This window comes from Oncorhynchus mykiss, chromosome 31 (genome assembly GCF_013265735.2).
Source record: "Oncorhynchus mykiss isolate Arlee chromosome 31, USDA_OmykA_1.1, whole genome shotgun sequence".
Lineage (NCBI taxonomy): Eukaryota > Metazoa > Chordata > Actinopteri > Salmoniformes > Salmonidae > Oncorhynchus > Oncorhynchus mykiss.
The window spans coordinates 22,262,737-22,281,299 of NC_050571.1; the positions used below are offsets into that span (position 1 = coordinate 22,262,737).

The 18,563-nt window shown below is 54.6% G+C and overlaps 1 protein-coding gene across 5 annotated transcripts in view; it reads right to left on the reverse strand.

The window, feature by feature from the left end:
- Window positions 1-18,563, reverse strand: part of LOC110504786 (slit homolog 3 protein) — a 445,911-nt gene that overhangs the window by 105,986 nt on the left and 321,362 nt on the right. For 4 of the 5 annotated variants that reach the window (XM_036969807.1, XM_036969808.1, XM_036969805.1 and 1 more), the window contains 3 exons: window positions 7,018-7,168; window positions 1,460-1,534; window positions 536-679 (listed from right to left, as the gene is read on the reverse strand). In XM_036969807.1, the coding sequence (XP_036825702.1) occupies window positions 536-679; window positions 1,460-1,534; window positions 7,018-7,168 (370 nt within the window). The remainder of the gene's footprint in view (window positions 1-535; window positions 680-1,459; window positions 1,535-7,017; window positions 7,169-18,563) is intronic. The other variant, XM_036969806.1, reaches the window with a different exon arrangement.

Below are 18,563 nucleotides of genomic sequence, written 5' to 3' on the forward strand. Positions count from 1 at the left end.
TTCACAAAAAAATACAGTTTTATATCTTTATGTTTGAAGCCTGAAATGTGGCAAAAGGTCGCAAAGTTCAAGGGGGCCGAATACTTTCGCAAGGCACTGTATTCTCGCTCTTATCCATAATCTCATCATGTAGACTAGCCTACCTGCACTTTATCTGCAAGCTTTTGTCTGGAGCCCACGTGTCAAGACCAGAAGAGGCACATTGTCTATTCAACGCAACAGTGTCTGTGACAAAACTATTGGTAGAGTTGAAAATGAGATGGAAAGATATTGAACTTTAGAGTTTTATTCTATACATGAAAACTAAAAGTATGTCATCACATAGTGATTTTTATCCTCAACAAGTTAGTTTGGTGGAAACACACCGCAGGTATTTTATTTAAGCAGATTTTAGAATATTTGCATGACAATCTGTCGCCAATTAGATGGAAACCTAGATTATGACTGCCATGTGGATATTATTAAATACAACTTCAACCCTTGGGCATTGGGTCTAAGCCTTTATATTCTAAGATGGCCGCTCGGCTCCACTCACAGTGTCTTGAGTCCGGTCAGCCCTCGGAACATTCGTCCCTGCAGGGCCTGCAGCTTGTTGCCCGTCAGAAGCAACTCCAAGACCCCCACGGCTCCGTCGAAGGCCCCCTCACGTATGTCCCGCAGCTTGTTGTTGCTAAGGTTACTGTGAGAGAGGGGGAGAGAGAGATGAACATGGTAAATATCACACTGTGTTAAGATCTTTTTACCTCAACATCATTATAACCAGCCAAACACATAAACTTCTCATTTAGCCTCCCACTCCAGTAACAGGGAGAATCAATCATCAAGCCTAATTGGGTTAACGTTTGTCTCGCCTGCGTCCTAATCTGTCCCCAAAGGGCGGAACAGGTGGAAATGACATTATTTCAACTGGTTTTACCCGCTGTGTCATAGTCTTAGGCCAAACAATCCAAAGTATGATTGGTTGCAAACAACAGGAAATATATATATAGCATTCCTAAGTGTGATGGGTAGCAAACAACATCTACACCAGTTTTCCATGGCGCCATGAAGAGGAGGGGAGAAGTTTAGATGTTGCTCAATATATAATTTCTCTGATGATGCTAGATGGTATGCATTTTCATGTTAGATAAATCACTCCTCATCGTGTTGTATACAGCAGCAGCAGCAGACTTGGCTTTTTTCATCTTCCTGGAGTGGGCCTTTTATATTGCCTGACTATAAATCACCTTGTCCTCTCCCATTTGGATAGAATATTCCCCTGCCTCCCTCTCTCCACCCCAGTCTCCTCTCCTCCCCATCTTCTCCTCTCTTCCCCTCCCTAGGTTCTTAAAACCGCTCATTGCATAAAAAGTTGGTGTTGACATAAACCTCTCAGACATGACATGCCCAGACTGCAACACACCACAACAACTCAGCCTGTGTGTATGTGTGTTTTAAAGGGCAATGAAAACAGCCATACATCTTCCTCAGGTTGGGGAGCTTCTTAAAGGTCCCCACAGCCTCCAGGATGGACATTTCATTGTCATTCAGGCGCCTGTTGTGGAGAGAGAGAGAGAGAGAGAGAGAGAGAGAGAGAGAGAGAGAGAGAGAGAGAGAGAGAGAGAGAGAGAGAGACAGAGAGAGAGAGACAGAGAGAGAGAGAGACAGAGAGAGAGAGAGAGAGAGAGAGAGAGAGAGAGAGAGAGGGAGAGAAAGAGACAGGGAGAGAGAGAGAGAGAGACAGGGAGAGAGAGAGAGAGAGAGAGAGAGAGAGAGGGGGGAGAGAGAGAGACAGAATGTTAAAACGAAGGTTAATAGCCCCACAGTGACTGAGTGAGTCAGAGTGCAGTTGCTAAAGCCAGGTAAGAGACATAAAAAAATCACTTATATTCAAATCGCTCGCCGCTAAAGGGACGAGTTTGTATGATGGGTGGGCGATCGCCAATCATCAACCTTTGCTAATTTCCCTCGACTGGAAAGACGGGCCATGCCTTGAGAAGATACCAGACATAAAACAGTTTCCTTGGGAAGGAAAGAGAGAGAGAGATGAGAGGAGAGAGAGTTATAAAGATAAAGAGAGGGAGAGAGAGAGGAGAGAGAGAGATAAAGGGAGGGAGGGAGAGAGGAGAGAGAGATAAATAAAGGGAGGGAGGGAGAGAGAGCAATAAAGATAAAGGGAGAGAGAGAGAGAGGAGAGAGAGATAAAGGGAGGGAGAGAGGGAGAGAGGAGAGAAAGAGATAAAGATAAAGGGAGAGAGAGAGAGAGGAGAGAGAGATAAAGGGAGGGAGGGAGAGAGGAGAGAGAGAGATAAAGATAAAGGGAGGGATAGAGAGAGGAGAGAGAGAGATAAAGATAAAGGGAGAGAGAGGAGAGAGATAAAGGGAGGGAGGGAGGGAGAGAGAGGAGAAAGATAAAGGGAGGGAGGGAGAGAGAGAGAGATAAAGGGAGGGAGAGAGAGAAATAAAGGGAGGGAGGGAGAGAGAGAGGAGAGAGATAAAGGGATGGAGGGAGAGAGGAGAGAGATAAAGATAAAGGGAGGGAGAGAGAGAGAGGAGAGAGAGATAAAGGGAGGGAGAGAGATAAAGGGAGGGAGGGAGAGAGGAGAGAGAGAGAGAGATAAAGGGAGGGAGGGAGAGAGAGAGAAATAAAGGGAGGGAGGGAGAGAGAGCGATAAAGATAAAGGGAGGGAGAGAGAGAGGAGAGACAGATAAAGGGAGGGAGGGAGAGAGGAGAGAGAGAGATAAAGATAAGGGGGGATAGAGAGAGGAGAGAGAGAGATAAAGATAAAGGGAGAGAGAGATAAAGATAAAGGGAGAGAGAGAGATAATGGGAGGGAGGGAGGGAGAGAGAGGAGAGAGATAAAGGGAGCGAGGGAGAGAGAGAGATAAAGGGAGGGAGGGAGAGAGACGGGAGAGAGATAAAGGGAGGGAGGGAGAGAGGAGAGAGAGCTAAAGGGAGGGAGGGAGAGAGGAGAGAGAGAGATAAAGAGAGGGAGAGAGAGGGAGGAGAGAGAGATAAAGGGAGGGAGAGAGAGAGATAAAGAGAGGGAAGGAGAGAGGAGAGATAGATAAAGGGAGGGCGAGAGAGAGGAGAGAGAGATAAAGGGAGGGAGGGAGGGAGGGAGGGAGGGAGGGAGGGAGAGAGAGAGGAGAGAGAGAGAGATAAAGGGAGGGAGAGAGAGGAGAGAGAGAGATAAAGGGAGGGAAAGAGAGAAGCAAGAGGAGAGAGGAGACAGAGAGAGGAGAGAGAGAGAGAGATAAAGGGAGGGAGAGAGAGGGGAGAGGAGAGGGGGGAGAGAGACAATAGAGAGGAGAGAGGGAGAAAACATCCTGATGTGGTATATGTCCTCTAGCCAGTGGAGAAGGGCAACATTTAGTTTCCCTGACATGCTCTGCACTGGGACTTGGCCAGAGTGGAGCCAGGGCCTAATAGCCCGGGATTGCCTGGTGCTATTAGCTAGCCATCACTCACTGTGAGATGTGGTGAGGGTGAACTAGTATTGATGGGGTTGGGCATAGAGAGAGGGGGTAGAGAGAGGGGCATAGAGAGGTGGGTAGAGAGAGGGGTATAGAGAGAGGGGGTAGAGAGAGGGGCATAGAGAGGTGTGTAGAGAGAGGGGTATAGATATAGGGGGTAGAGAGAGGGGCATAGAGAGAGGGGGTAGAGAGAGGGGGTAGAGAGATGGGCATAGAGAGAGGGGGTTGAGAGAGGGGATAGAGAGAGGGGATAGAGAGAGGGGATAGAGAGAGGGGATAGAGAGAGGGGATAGAGAGAGGGGTATATAGAGAGAGGGTAGAGAGAGGGGCATAGAGAGATGGGCATAGAGAGAGGGGGATAGAGAGAGGGGATAGAGAGAGGGGATAGAGAGAGGGGGTAGAGAGAGGGGGTAGAGAGAGGGGGTAGAGAGAGGGGGTAGAGAGAGGGGCATAGAGAGGTGGGTAGAGAGATGGGCATAGAGAGAGGGGGTAGAGAGAGGGGCATAGAGAGGTGGGTAGAGAGATGGGCATAGAGAGAGGGGGTAGAGAGAGGGGCATAGAGAGGTGGGTAGAGAGAGGGGGTAGAGAGAGGGGGTAGAGAGAGGGGTATAGAGAGAGGGGGTAGAGAGAGGGGATAGAGAGAGGGGGTAGAGAGAGGAGATAGAGAGAGGGGGTAGAGAGAGGGGCATAAAGAGAAGGGGTAGAGAGAGGGGGTAGAGAGAGGGGGATAAAGAGAAGGGGTAAAGAGAGGGGTAGAGAGGGGGTAGAGAGAGGGGTATAAAGAGAAGGGGTAGAGAGAGGGGGTAGAGAGAGGGGGATAAAGAGAAGGGGCAGAGAGAGGGGTATAAAGAGAGAGGTTAGAGAGAGGGGCATAGAGAAGTGGGTAGAGAGAGGGGGATAGAGAGAGGGGGTAGAGAGATGAGCATAGAGAGGTGGGTAGAGAGGTGGGTAGAGAGATGAGCTTAGAGAGAAGGGGTAGAGAGAGGGGGATAGAGAGAGGGGGTAGAGAGAGGGGGGTAGAGAGGGGGTAGAGGGAGGGGGTAGAGGGAGGGGTATAGAGAGAGAGGGTAGAGAGAGGGGCATAGAGAGAGAGGGTAGAGAGAGGGGCATAGAGAGGTGGGTAGAGAGATGAGCATAGAGAGAGGGGGTAGAGAGAGGGGGATAGAGAGAGGGGGTAGAGGGAGGGGTAGAGAGAGAGAGGGTAGAGAGAGGGGCATAGAGAGGTGGGTAGAGAGATGAGCATAGAGAGAGGGGGATAGAGAGAGGGGGTAGAGGGAGGGGTATAGAGAGAAACAGGAGAGGGGGGGTGCATAGAGAGGTGGGTAGAGAGATGAGCATAGAGAGAGGGGTAGAGAGAGGGGGATAGAGAGAGGGGGTAGAGAGAGGGGCATAAAGAGAGGGGGTAGAGAGAGGGGCATAAAGAGAGGGGGTAGAGAGAGGGGGTAGAGAGATGAGCATAGAGAGAGGGGGTAGAGAGAGGGGGATAGAGAGAGGGGGTAGAGGGAGGGGTATAGAGAGAGAGGGTAGAGAGAGGGGCATAGAGAGGTTGGTCGAGAGATGAGCATAGAGAGAGGGGGTAGAGAGAGGGGGATAGAGAGAGGGGGTAGAGGGAGGGGCATAAAGAGAGGGGGTAGAGAGAGGGGCATAAAGAGAGGGGGTAGAGAGAGGGGGTAGAGAGATGAGCATAGAGAGAGGGGGTAGAGAGAGGGGGATAGAGAGAGGGGGTAGAGGGAGGGGTATAGAGAGAGAGGGTAGAGAGAGGGGCATAGAGAGGTGGGTCGAGAGATGAGCATAGAGAGAGGGGGTAGAGAGAGGGGGATAGAGAGAGGGGGTAGAGGGAGGGGTATAGAGAGAGAGGGTAGAGAGAGGGGCATAGAGAGGTGGGTAGAGAGATGAGCATAGAGAGAGGGGGATAGAGAGAGGGGGTAGAGAGAGGGGCATAAAGAGAGGGGGTAGAGGGGCATAAAGATAGGGGGTAGAGAGAGGGGGTAGAGAGAGGGGCATAAAGAGAGGGGATAGAGAGAGTGGGTAGAGAGAGGGGGTAGAGAGAGGGGCATAAAGAGAGGGGGTAGAGAGAGGGGCATAAAGAGAGGGGGTAGAGAGAGGGGGTAGAGAGAGGGGGTAGAGAGAGGGGCATAAAGAGAGGGGGTAGAGAGAGGGGGTAGAGAGAGTGGCATAAAGAGAGGGGGTACAGAGAGGAGGTAGAGAGAGGGGCATAAAGAGAGGGGGTAGAGAGAGGGGCATAAAGAGAGGGGGTAGAGAGAGGGGCATAAAGAGAGGGGGTAGAGAGAGGGGGTAGAGAGAGGGGCATAGAGAGGTGGGTAGAGAGATGAGCATAGAGAGAGGGGGTAGAGAAAGGGGGTAGAGAGATGGGCATAAAGAGAGGGGGTAGAGAGAGGGGAATAAAGAGAGGGGGTAGAGAGAGGGGCATAAAGAGAGGGGATAGAGAGAGGGGTATAAAGAGAGGGGATAGAGAGATGAGCATAGAGAGAGAGGGGGTAGAGAGAGGGGCATAAAGAGAGGGGGTAGAGAGAGGGGGTAGAGAGAGATAGATACTTTAATCAAGACAGCTTCTCCATCCTAGAGGGAGAGATCAACCATTTCTAGGCCCAGGGACATGTACTAGTCTGTGGTGACCTAAATGCCAGAACCGGACAAGAACCTGACACCCTCAGCACACATGGGGACAAACACCTGCCTGGAGGTGACAGCATTCCTTGCCCCATTTGCCCCCCTAGACACAACTATGACAACATAACCACGCTGGGTATGTGCATAGTCAATGGTAGATTTCGAGGGGACTCCTAAGGTAGGGACACCTATAGCTCATCTCTTGGCAGTAGTACTGTGGACTACTTTATCATTGACCTCAACCCAGAGTCTCTCAGAGCGTTCACAGTCAGCCCACTGACACCCTTATCAGACCACAGCAAAATCACAGTCTACCTGAACAATACTCAATCATGAGACATCAAAGCCAAAGGAAATGAATAATGTGAATACATTATTTCACTTTTGTTTATTATCTACTTCACATTGCTTTGGCAATGTTAACATTCTGTATGTTTCCCATGCCAATAAAGCCCTTACATTTTAATTGAAATTAGAGAGGGGATAGAGAGAGGGGATAGATTGAGGGGATAGAGAGGGGAGACAGAAAGGTGGTAGATTGAGGGGAGAGAGGGATAGATTGAGGGGATAGAGAGAGGGGAGACTGAGAGGTCTGGGAGATATGTGTGTGTATGTGTATGTGTGTGTATGTGTGTGTATGTGTGGTGTGTGTGTGTGTGCTACTACAGGTCTGTGGTGTGTGTGTGCTCCTACAGGTCTGTGGTGTGTGTGCGTGCTCCTACAGGTCTGTGGTGTGTGTGTGTGTGTGTGTGTGTATGTGTGTGTGTGTGCTCCTACAGGTCTGTGGTGTGTGTGTGCTCCTACAGGTCTGTGGTGTGTGTGTGTGTGTGTGTGTGTGTGTGTGTGTGTGTGTGTGTGTGTGTGTGTGTGTGTGTGTGTGTGTGTGTGTGTGTGTGCTCCTACAGGTCTGTGGTGTGTGTGTGCTCCTACAGGTCTGTGGTGTGCTCGGGGAGGTGTGGAGGCAGTTTGGTCAGTTTGAGGTTGGAGCAGTCCACCACGGTGCCCTCACAGCGACACTTCTCTGGACACACCAGGTCCTGGAAACACTCTCCACTCAGTCTGCTACGGTAGTCCTCTGTACCTGGGCAGGAGATGGACAGGAGAGTGGATAGGAGGGGAGACAGGAGAGGGCCAGGAGAGAGACAGGAGAGGGCCAGGAGAGGGACAGTACAGGAGAGGGACGGGAGAGTGGATAGGAGAGTGACAGGAGAGAGACAGGAGAGAGACAGGAGAGTGGACAGGAGAGAGACAGGAGAGTGGAGAGGAGAGTGACAGGAGAGAGACAGGAGAGTGGACAGGAGAGAGACAGGAGAGTGGATAGGAGAGGGACGGGAGAGGGACAGGAAAGTGGATAGGAGAAGGACGGGAGAGGGACAGGAGAGAGACAGGAGAGACAAGAGAGAGACAGGAGAGAGACAGGAGAGTGGATAGGAGAGAGACAAGAGAGAGACAGGAGAGAGACAGGAAAGTGGATAGGAGAGAGACAGGAGAGAGACAGGAGAGTGGACAGGAGAGGGACAGGAGAGTGACAGGAGAGAGACAGGAGAGAGACAGGAGAGAGATGGGAGAGTGGATAGGAGAGAGACAGGAGAGAGACAGGAGAGAGGCAGGAGAGGGGACAGGAGAGAGACAGGAGAGTGGACAGGAGAGAGACAGGAGAGAGGTTAGGAGAGAGACAGGAGAGAGACAGGAGAGTGGACAGGAGAGGGACAGGAGGGTGAAAGGAGAGAGACAGGAGAGTGGACAGGAGAGAGACGGGAGAGTGGACAGGAGAGAGACAGGAGAGTGGACATGAGGGGAGACAGGAGAGTGGACAGGAGAGTGGACAGGAGGGGGACAGGAGAGGGACAGGAGAGTGGACAGGATAGAGACGGGAGAGAGACGGGAGAGTGGACAGGAGGGAGACAGGAGAGTGGACAGGAGGGGAGACAGGAGAGTGGACAGGAGAGTTGACAGGAGAGTGGACAGGAGGGGGACAGGAGAGAGACAGGAGAGTGGACAGGAGAGAGACAGGAGAGTGACAGGAGAGTGGACAGGAGAGTGGACAGGAGAGTGGACAGGAGAGGGACAGGAGAGTGGTCAGGAGAGAGACAGAAGAGTGGACAGGAGAGTGACAGAAGAGTGGATAGGAGAGGGACAGGAGAGTGGATAGGAGAGGGACAGGAGAGTGGATAGGAGAGGGAAAGGAGAGTGGATAGGAGAGGGACAGGAGAGTGGATAGGAGAGGGACAGGAGAGTGGATAGGAGAGTGGATAGGAGAGGGACAGGACAGTGGATAGGAGAGGGACAGGACAGTGGATAGGAGAGTGGATAGGAGAGTGACAGGAGAGTGGATAGGAGAGTGACAGGAGAGAGACAGGAGAGAGACAGGAGAGTGGACAGGAGAGTGGACAGGAGAGAGACAGGAGAGAGACGGGAGAGTGGACAGGAGGGAGACAGGACAGTGGACAGGAGGGGAGACAGGAGAGTGGACAGGAGAGTTGACAGGAGAGTGGACAGGATGGGGACAGGAGAGAGACAGGAGAGTGGACAGGAGAGGGACAGGAGAGGGACAGGAGAGTGGACAGGAGAGTGGACAGGAGAGAGACAGAAGAGTGGACAGGAGAGTGACAGAAGAGTGGATAGGAGAGGGACAGGAGAGAGACAGGAGAGGGACAGGAGAGTGGATAGGAGAGTGGATAGGAGAGGGACAGGAGAGTGGATAGGAGAGGAACAGGAGAGTGGATAGGAGAGGGACAGGATAGTGGATAGGAGAGGGACAGGACAGTGGATAGGAGAGGGACAGGACAGTGGATAGGAGAGTGGATAGGAGAGTGACAGGAGAGTGGATAGGAGAGTGACAGGAGAGAGACAGAAGAGAGACAGGAGAGTGGATAGGAGAGAGACAGGAGAGAGACAGGAGAGTGGACAGGAGAGTGGACAGGAGAGAGACAGGAGGGGAACAGGAGAGGGACAGGAGAGTGGACAGGATAGAGACGGGAGAGAGACGGGAGAGTAGACAGGAGAGAGACAGGAGAGTGGACATGAGGGGAGACAGGAGAGTGGACAGGAGAGTGGACAGGAGGGGAACAGGAGAGGGACAGGAGAGTGGACAGGATAGAGACGGGAGAGAGACGGGAGAGTAGACAGGAGGGAGACAGGAGAGTGGACAGAAGGGGAGACAGGAGAGTGGACAGGAGAGTGGACAGGAGGGGGACAGGAGAGAGACAGGAGAGTGGACAGGAGAGAGACAGGAGAGTGACAGGAGAGAGACAGGATAGTGGACAGGAGAGTGGACAGGAGATAGACAGAAGAGTGGACAGGAGAGTGACAGAAGAGTGGATAGGAGAGGGACAGGAGAGAGACAGGAGAGGGATAGGAGAGGGACAGGAGAGTGGATAGGAGAGTGACAGGAGAGTGGATAGGAGAGGGACAGGACAGTGGATAGGAGAGGGACACGACAGTGGATAGGAGAGGGACAGGAGAGTGGATAGGAGAGTGGATAGGAGAGGGAAAGGACAGTGGATAGGAGAGGGACAGGACAGTGGATAGGAAAGAGACGGGAGAGAGACGGGAGAGTAGACAGGAGAGAGACAGGAGAGTGGACATGAGGGGAGACAGGAGAGTGGACAGGAGAGTGGACAGGAGGGGAACAGGAGAGGGACAGGAGAGTGGACAGGATAGAGACGGGAGAGAGACGGGAGAGTAGACAGGAGGGAGACAGGAGAGTGGACAGAAGGGGAGACAGGAGAGTGGACAGGAGAGTGGACAGGAGGGGGACAGGAGAGAGACAGGAGAGTGGACAGGAGAGAGACAGGAGAGTGACAGGAGAGTGGACAGGAGAGTGGACAGGAGAGGGACAGGAGAGGGACAGGATAGTGGACAGGAGAGTGGACAGGAGATAGACAGAAGAGTGGACAGGAGAGTGACAGAAGAGTGGATAGGAGAGGGACAGGAGAGAGACAGGAGATGGATAGGAGAGGGACAGGAGAGTGGATAGGAGAGTGACAGGAGAGTGGATAGGAGAGGGACAGGACAGTGGATAGGAGAGGGACACGACAGTGGATAGGAGAGGGACAGGAGAGTGGATAGGAGAGTGGATAGGAGAGGGAAAGGACAGTGGATAGGAGAGGGACAGGACAGTGGATAGGAAAGTGACAGGAGAGTGGATAGGAGAGTGGATAGGAGAGTGGATAGGAGAGGGACAGGACAGTGAATAGGAGAGGGACAGGACAGAGGATAGGAGAGGGACAGGAGAGTGACAGGAGAGTGGATAGGAGAGGGACAGGACAGTGGATAGGAGAGGGACAGGAGAGTGGATAGGAGAGGGACAGAATAGTGGATAGGAGAGTGGATAGGAGAGTGGATAGGAGAGGGACAGGACAGTGGACAGGAGAGTGATAGGAGAGGGATAGGAGAGTGGATAGGAGAGGGACAGGAGAGTGGACAGGAGATAGACAGGAGAGAGACAGGAGAGGGACAAGAGAGAGACATGAGAGAGACAGGAGAGAGACAGGAGAGTGGACAGGAGAGAGAGAGGAGAGTGGATGGGAGAGAGACAGGAGAGAGACAGGAGAGAGACAGGAGAGTGGACAGGAGAGGGACAGGAGAGAGACAAGAGAGTGGACAGGAAAGAGACGGGAGAGTGGATAGGAGAGAGACAGGAGAGAGACAGGAGAGAGACAGGAGAGTGGACAGGAGAGAGACAGGAGAGTGGACAGGAGAGAGACAGGAGAGAGACAGGAGAGGGGACAGGAGAGAGAAAGGAGAGGGGACAGGAGAGAGACAGGAGAGAGACAGGAGAGTGGACAGGAGAGGGACAGGAGAGAGACAAGAGAGTGGACAGGAAAGATACGGGATAGTGGATAGGAGAGAGACAGGAGAGAGACAGGAGAGAGACAGGAGAGGGGACAGGAGAGAGACAAGAGAGAGACAGGAGAGAGACAGGAAAGTGGATAGGAGAGAGACAGGAGAGAGACAGGAGAGTGGACAGGAGAGGGACAGGAGAGTGACAGGAGAGAGACAGGAGAGAGACAGGAGAGAGATGGGAGAGTGGATAGGAGAGAGACAGGAGAGAGACAGGAGAGAGGCAGGAGAGGGGACAGGAGAGAGACAGGAGAGTGGACAGGAGAGAGACAGGAGAGAGGTTAGGAGAGAGACAGGAGAGAGACAGGAGAGTGGACAGGAGAGGGACAGGAGGGTGAAAGGAGAGAGACAGGAGAGTGGACAGGAGAGAGACGGGAGAGTGGACAGGAGAGAGACAGGAGAGTGGACATGAGGGGAGACAGGAGAGTGGACAGGAGAGTGGACAGGAGGGGGACAGGAGAGGGACAGGAGAGTGGACAGGATAGAGACGGGAGAGAGACGGGAGAGTGGACAGGAGGGAGACAGGAGAGTGGACAGGAGGGGAGACAGGAGAGTGGACAGGAGAGTTGACAGGAGAGTGGACAGGAGGGGGACAGGAGAGAGACAGGAGAGTGGACAGGAGAGAGACAGGAGAGTGACAGGAGAGTGGACAGGAGAGTGGACAGGAGAGTGGACAGGAGAGGGACAGGAGAGTGGTCAGGAGAGAGACAGAAGAGTGGACAGGAGAGTGACAGAAGAGTGGATAGGAGAGGGACAGGAGAGTGGATAGGAGAGGGACAGGAGAGTGGATAGGAGAGGGAAAGGAGAGTGGATAGGAGAGGGACAGGAGAGTGGATAGGAGAGGGACAGGAGAGTGGATAGGAGAGTGGATAGGAGAGGGACAGGACAGTGGATAGGAGAGGGACAGGACAGTGGATAGGAGAGTGGATAGGAGAGTGACAGGAGAGTGGATAGGAGAGTGACAGGAGAGAGACAGGAGAGAGACAGGAGAGTGGACAGGAGAGTGGACAGGAGAGAGACAGGAGAGAGACGGGAGAGTGGACAGGAGGGAGACAGGACAGTGGACAGGAGGGGAGACAGGAGAGTGGACAGGAGAGTTGACAGGAGAGTGGACAGGATGGGGACAGGAGAGAGACAGGAGAGTGGACAGGAGAGGGACAGGAGAGGGACAGGAGAGTGGACAGGAGAGTGGACAGGAGAGAGACAGAAGAGTGGACAGGAGAGTGACAGAAGAGTGGATAGGAGAGGGACAGGAGAGAGACAGGAGAGGGACAGGAGAGTGGATAGGAGAGTGGATAGGAGAGGGACAGGAGAGTGGATAGGAGAGGAACAGGAGAGTGGATAGGAGAGGGACAGGATAGTGGATAGGAGAGGGACAGGACAGTGGATAGGAGAGGGACAGGACAGTGGATAGGAGAGTGGATAGGAGAGTGACAGGAGAGTGGATAGGAGAGTGACAGGAGAGAGACAGAAGAGAGACAGGAGAGTGGATAGGAGAGAGACAGGAGAGAGACAGGAGAGTGGACAGGAGAGTGGACAGGAGAGAGACAGGAGGGGAACAGGAGAGGGACAGGAGAGTGGACAGGATAGAGACGGGAGAGAGACGGGAGAGTAGACAGGAGAGAGACAGGAGAGTGGACATGAGGGGAGACAGGAGAGTGGACAGGAGAGTGGACAGGAGGGGAACAGGAGAGGGACAGGAGAGTGGACAGGATAGAGACGGGAGAGAGACGGGAGAGTAGACAGGAGGGAGACAGGAGAGTGGACAGAAGGGGAGACAGGAGAGTGGACAGGAGAGTGGACAGGAGGGGGACAGGAGAGAGACAGGAGAGTGGACAGGAGAGAGACAGGAGAGTGACAGGAGAGAGACAGGATAGTGGACAGGAGAGTGGACAGGAGATAGACAGAAGAGTGGACAGGAGAGTGACAGAAGAGTGGATAGGAGAGGGACAGGAGAGAGACAGGAGAGGGATAGGAGAGGGACAGGAGAGTGGATAGGAGAGTGACAGGAGAGTGGATAGGAGAGGGACAGGACAGTGGATAGGAGAGGGACACGACAGTGGATAGGAGAGGGACAGGAGAGTGGATAGGAGAGTGGATAGGAGAGGGAAAGGACAGTGGATAGGAGAGGGACAGGACAGTGGATAGGAAAGAGACGGGAGAGAGACGGGAGAGTAGACAGGAGAGAGACAGGAGAGTGGACATGAGGGGAGACAGGAGAGTGGACAGGAGAGTGGACAGGAGGGGAACAGGAGAGGGACAGGAGAGTGGACAGGATAGAGACGGGAGAGAGACGGGAGAGTAGACAGGAGGGAGACAGGAGAGTGGACAGAAGGGGAGACAGGAGAGTGGACAGGAGAGTGGACAGGAGGGGGACAGGAGAGAGACAGGAGAGTGGACAGGAGAGAGACAGGAGAGTGACAGGAGAGTGGACAGGAGAGTGGACAGGAGAGGGACAGGAGAGGGACAGGATAGTGGACAGGAGAGTGGACAGGAGATAGACAGAAGAGTGGACAGGAGAGTGACAGAAGAGTGGATAGGAGAGGGACAGGAGAGAGACAGGAGATGGATAGGAGAGGGACAGGAGAGTGGATAGGAGAGTGACAGGAGAGTGGATAGGAGAGGGACAGGACAGTGGATAGGAGAGGGACACGACAGTGGATAGGAGAGGGACAGGAGAGTGGATAGGAGAGTGGATAGGAGAGGGAAAGGACAGTGGATAGGAGAGGGACAGGACAGTGGATAGGAAAGTGACAGGAGAGTGGATAGGAGAGTGGATAGGAGAGTGGATAGGAGAGGGACAGGACAGTGAATAGGAGAGGGACAGGACAGAGGATAGGAGAGGGACAGGAGAGTGACAGGAGAGTGGATAGGAGAGGGACAGGACAGTGGATAGGAGAGGGACAGGAGAGTGGATAGGAGAGGGACAGAATAGTGGATAGGAGAGTGGATAGGAGAGTGGATAGGAGAGGGACAGGACAGTGGACAGGAGAGTGATAGGAGAGGGATAGGAGAGTGGATAGGAGAGGGACAGGAGAGTGGACAGGAGATAGACAGGAGAGAGACAGGAGAGGGACAAGAGAGAGACATGAGAGAGACAGGAGAGAGACAGGAGAGTGGACAGGAGAGAGAGAGGAGAGTGGATGGGAGAGAGACAGGAGAGAGACAGGAGAGAGACAGGAGAGTGGACAGGAGAGTGGACAGGAAAGAGACGGGAGAGTGGATAGGAGAGAGACAGGAGAGAGACAGGAGAGAGACAGGAGAGTGGACAGGAGAGAGACAGGAGAGTGGACAGGAGAGAGACAGGAGAGAGACAGGAGAGGGGACAGGAGAGAGAAAGGAGAGGGGACAGGAGAGAGACAGGAGAGAGACAGGAGAGTGGACAGGAGAGGGACAGGAGAGAGACAAGAGAGTGGACAGGAAAGATACGGGATAGTGGATAGGAGAGAGACAGGAGAGAGACAGGAGAGAGACAGGAGAGGGGACAGGAGAGAGACAGGAGAGAGACAGGAGAGTGGACAGGAGAGGGACAGGAGAGTGGACAGGAGAGAGACGGGAGAGAGACGGGAGAGTGGACAGGAGGGAGACAGGAGAGTGGACAGGAGGGAGACAGGAGAGTGGACAGGAGGGAGACAGGAGAGTGGACAGGAGGGGAGACAGGAGAGTGGACAGGAGAGTTGACAGGAGAGTGGACAGGAGAGAAACAGGAGAGTGGACAGGAGAGTGACAGGAGAGTGGACAGGAGAGAGACAGGAGAGTGGACAGGAGAGTGAAAGGAGAGTGGACAGGAGAGAGACAGGAGAGTGGATAGGAGAGGGACATTAGAGAGACAGGAGAGGGACAGGAGAGTGACAGGAGAGTGGATAGGAAAGGGACAGGATAGTGGATAGGAGAGGGACATGACAGTGGATAGGAGAGGGACAGGAGAGTGACAGGAGAGTGGATAGGAGAGTGAGAGGACAGTGGATAGGAGAGGGACAGGACAGTGGATAGGAGAGGGACAGGAGAGTGGATAGGAGAGGGACAGGTGAGGGATAGGAGAGTGGACAGGCGAGTGGATAGGAGAGTGGATAGGAGAGGGACAGGAGAGTGGATAGGAGAGGGATAGGAGAGTGGATAGGAGAGGGACAGGAGAGTGGATAGGAGAGGGACAGGAGAGAGACAGGAGAGTGGACAGGAGAGTGGATAGGAGAGGGACAGGGGAGAGACAGGAGAGTGGACAGGAGAGTGGATAGGAGAGGGACAGGAGAGAGACAGGAGAGTGGATAGGAGAGTGGATAGGAGAGGGACAGGACAGTGGATAGGAGAGGGACAGGAGAGGGACAGGGGAGAGACAGGAGAGTGGATAGGAGAGTGGATAGGAGAGTGGATAGGAGAGTGGATAGGAGAGTGACAGGGGAGTGGATAGGAGAGTGGATAGGAGAGTGGATAGGAGAGGGACAGGGGAGAGACAGGAGAGTGAACAGGAGAGTGGTTAGGAGAGGGACGGGAGAGGGACAGGAGAGTTGACAGGAGAGGTACAGGACAGGGACAGGAGAGGGACGGGAGAGTGGATAGGTGAGGGATGGGAGAGTGGATAGGAGAGGGACGGGAGAGGGACAGGAGAGTGGATAGGAGAGGGACGGGAGAGTGGATAGGAGAGGGACGGGAGAGGGACAGGAGAGTGGATAGGAGAGGGACAGGAGAGTGGATAGGAGAGGGACAGGAGTGTGGACAGGACAGGGACAGGAGAGGGATGGGAGAGGGACGGGAGAGTGGATAGGAGAGAGACGGGAGAGGGACAGGAGAGTGGATAGGAGAGGGACAGGAGAGGGATAGGAGCGTGGATAGGAGAGGGACGGGAGAGGGACAGGAGAGTGGATAGGAGAGAGATGGGAGAGTGGATAGGAGAGGGACGGGAGAGGGATAGGAGAGTGGATAGGAGAGGGACGGGAGAGGGACAGGAGAGTGGATAGGAGAGGGACGGGAGAGTGGATAGGAGAGGGACGGGAGAGGGACAGGAGAGTGGATAGGAGAGAGACGGGAGAGGGACGGGAGAGTGGATAGGAGAGGGACCGGAGAGTGGATAGGAGAGGGACGGGAGAGTGGAAAGGACAGGGACAAGAGAGGGATGGGAGAGTGGATAGGAGAGGGACGGGAGAGGGACAGGAGAGTGGATAGGAGAGGGACGGGAGAGTGGATAGGAGAGAGACGGGAGAGTGGATAGGAGAGTGACAGGAGAGTGGACAGGACAGGGACAGGAGAGGGATGGGAGAGTGGATAGGAGAGGGACAGGACAGGGACAGGAGAGGGATGGGCGAGGGATGGGAGAGTGGATAGGAGAGGGACAGGAGAGGGATGGGAGAGTGGATAGGAGAGAGACGGGAGAGTGGATAGGAGAGGGACGGGAGAGGGACAGGAGAGTGGATAGGAGAGGGACGGGAGAGTGGATAGGAGAGGGACGGGAGAGGGACAGGAGAGTGGATAGGAGAGGGATGGGAGAGGTACGGGAGAGTGGATAGGAGAGAGACGGGAGAGTGGAAAGGAGAGGGACGGGAGAGGGACAGGAGAGTGGATAGGAGAGGGACGGGAGAGGGACGGGAGAGTGGATAGGAGAGTGGACAGGAGAGTGGATAGGAGAGGGACAGGAGAGTGGATAGGAGAGGGACGGGAGAGGGACAGGACAGTGGATAGGAGAGGGACGGGAGAGTGGATAGGAGAGTGGATAGGAGAGGGACGGGAGAGGGACGGGAGAGTGGATAGGAGAGGGACGGGAGAGGGACGGGAGAGTGGACAGGAGAGGGACAGGAGAGGGACAGGAGAGGGACAGGAGAGGGACAGGAGAGTGGATAGGAGAGGGACAGGAGAGTGGACAGGAGAGTGGACAGGAGAGGGACAGGAGAGTGGATAGGAAAGGGACGGGAGAGGGACAGGAGAGGGACAGGAGAGTGGATAGGAGAGGGACAGGAGAGTGGATAGGAGAGGGACAGGAGAGTGGACAGGAGAGTGGACAGGAGAGGGACAGGAGAGTGGATAGGAGAGTGACAGGAGAGGGACAGGAGAGGGACAGGAGAGGGACAGGAGAGGGACGGGAGAGGGACAGGAGAGTGACAGGAGAGTGGACAGGAGAGGGACAGGATTGTAGATGTGAGAGGGACAGGAGAGGGACAGGAGAGGGACAGGAGAGGGACGGGAGAGGGACAGGAGAGGGACGGGAGAGGGACAGGAGAGTGGATAGGAGAGGGACAGGAGAGGGATAGGAGAGAGACAGGAGAGAGGATAGGAGAGGGACGGGAGAGGGACGGGAGAGAGTCAGGAGAGGGACGAGAGAGGGACAGGAGAGGGACGGGAGAGGGACGGGAGAGGGACGGGAGAGGGACAGGAGAGGGACGGGAGAGGGACAGGAGAGGGACAGGAGATGGACAGGAGAGGGACAGGAGAGTGGATAGGAGAGGGACAGGAGAGGGACGGGAGAGGGACAGGAGAGGGACGGGAGAGGGACAGGAGAGGGACGGGAGAGGGACAGGAGAGTGGATAGGAGAGGGACAGGAGAGGGATAGGAGAGAGACAGGAGAGAGGATAGGAGAGGGACAGGAGAGGGACGGGAGAGAGTCAGGAGAGGGACGGGAGAGGGACAGGAGAGGGACAGGAGAGTGGATAGGAGAGGGACAGGAGAGGGACGGGAGAGTGGATAGGAGAGTGGACAGGAGAGTGGACAGGAGGGGAGACAGGAGAGTGGACAGGAGGGGAGACAGGAGAGTGGACAGGAGAGTTGACAGGAGAGTGGACAGGAGGGGGACAGGAGAGGGACATGAGAGTGCAGAAGAGGGGAGACAGGAGAGTGGACAGGAGAGGGACAGGAGAGTTGACAGGAGAGTGGACAGGAGAGGGACAGAAGGGGAGACAGGAGAGTGGACAGGAGAGGGACAGGAGAGTGGATAGGAGAGGGACAGGAGAGCGACGGGAGAGTGGATAGGAGAGTGGACAGGAGAGTGGACAGGAGGGGAGACAGGAGAGTGGACAGGAGGGGAGACAGGAGAGTGGAGAGGAGAGTTGACAGGAGAGTGGACAGGAGGGGGACAGGAGAGGGACATGAGAGTGCAGAAGAGGGGAGACAGGAGAGTGGACAGGAGAGGGACAGGAGAGTTGACAGGAGAGTGGACAGGAGAGGGACAGAAGGGGAGACAGGAGAGTGGACAGGAGAGGGACAGGAGAGGGACAGGAGGGGAGACAGGAGAGGGACAGGAGAGGGGACAGGAGAGGGACAGGAGAGTGGAGAGGAGGGGAGACAGGAGAGTGGACAGGAGAGTTGACAGGAGAGAGACAGGAGAGAGACAGGAGAAGGACAGGAGAGTGGACAGAAGAGTGGACAGGAGAGGGACAGGAGAGTGACAGGAGAGGGACAGGTGGGGAGACAGGAGAGGGACAGGAGAGGGACAGGAAAGTGGACAGGAGGGGGACAGGAGAGAGACAGGAGAGTGGACAGGAGAGGGACAGGAGGGGGACAGGAGAGTGACAGGAGAGTTGACAGGAGAGTGACAGGAGAGTTGACAGGAGAGTGGACAGGAGAGGGACAGGAGAGGGACAGGAAAGGGATAGGAGGGGAAACAGGAGAGGGACAGGAGAGGGAGAGTACAGGAGAGGGACAGGAG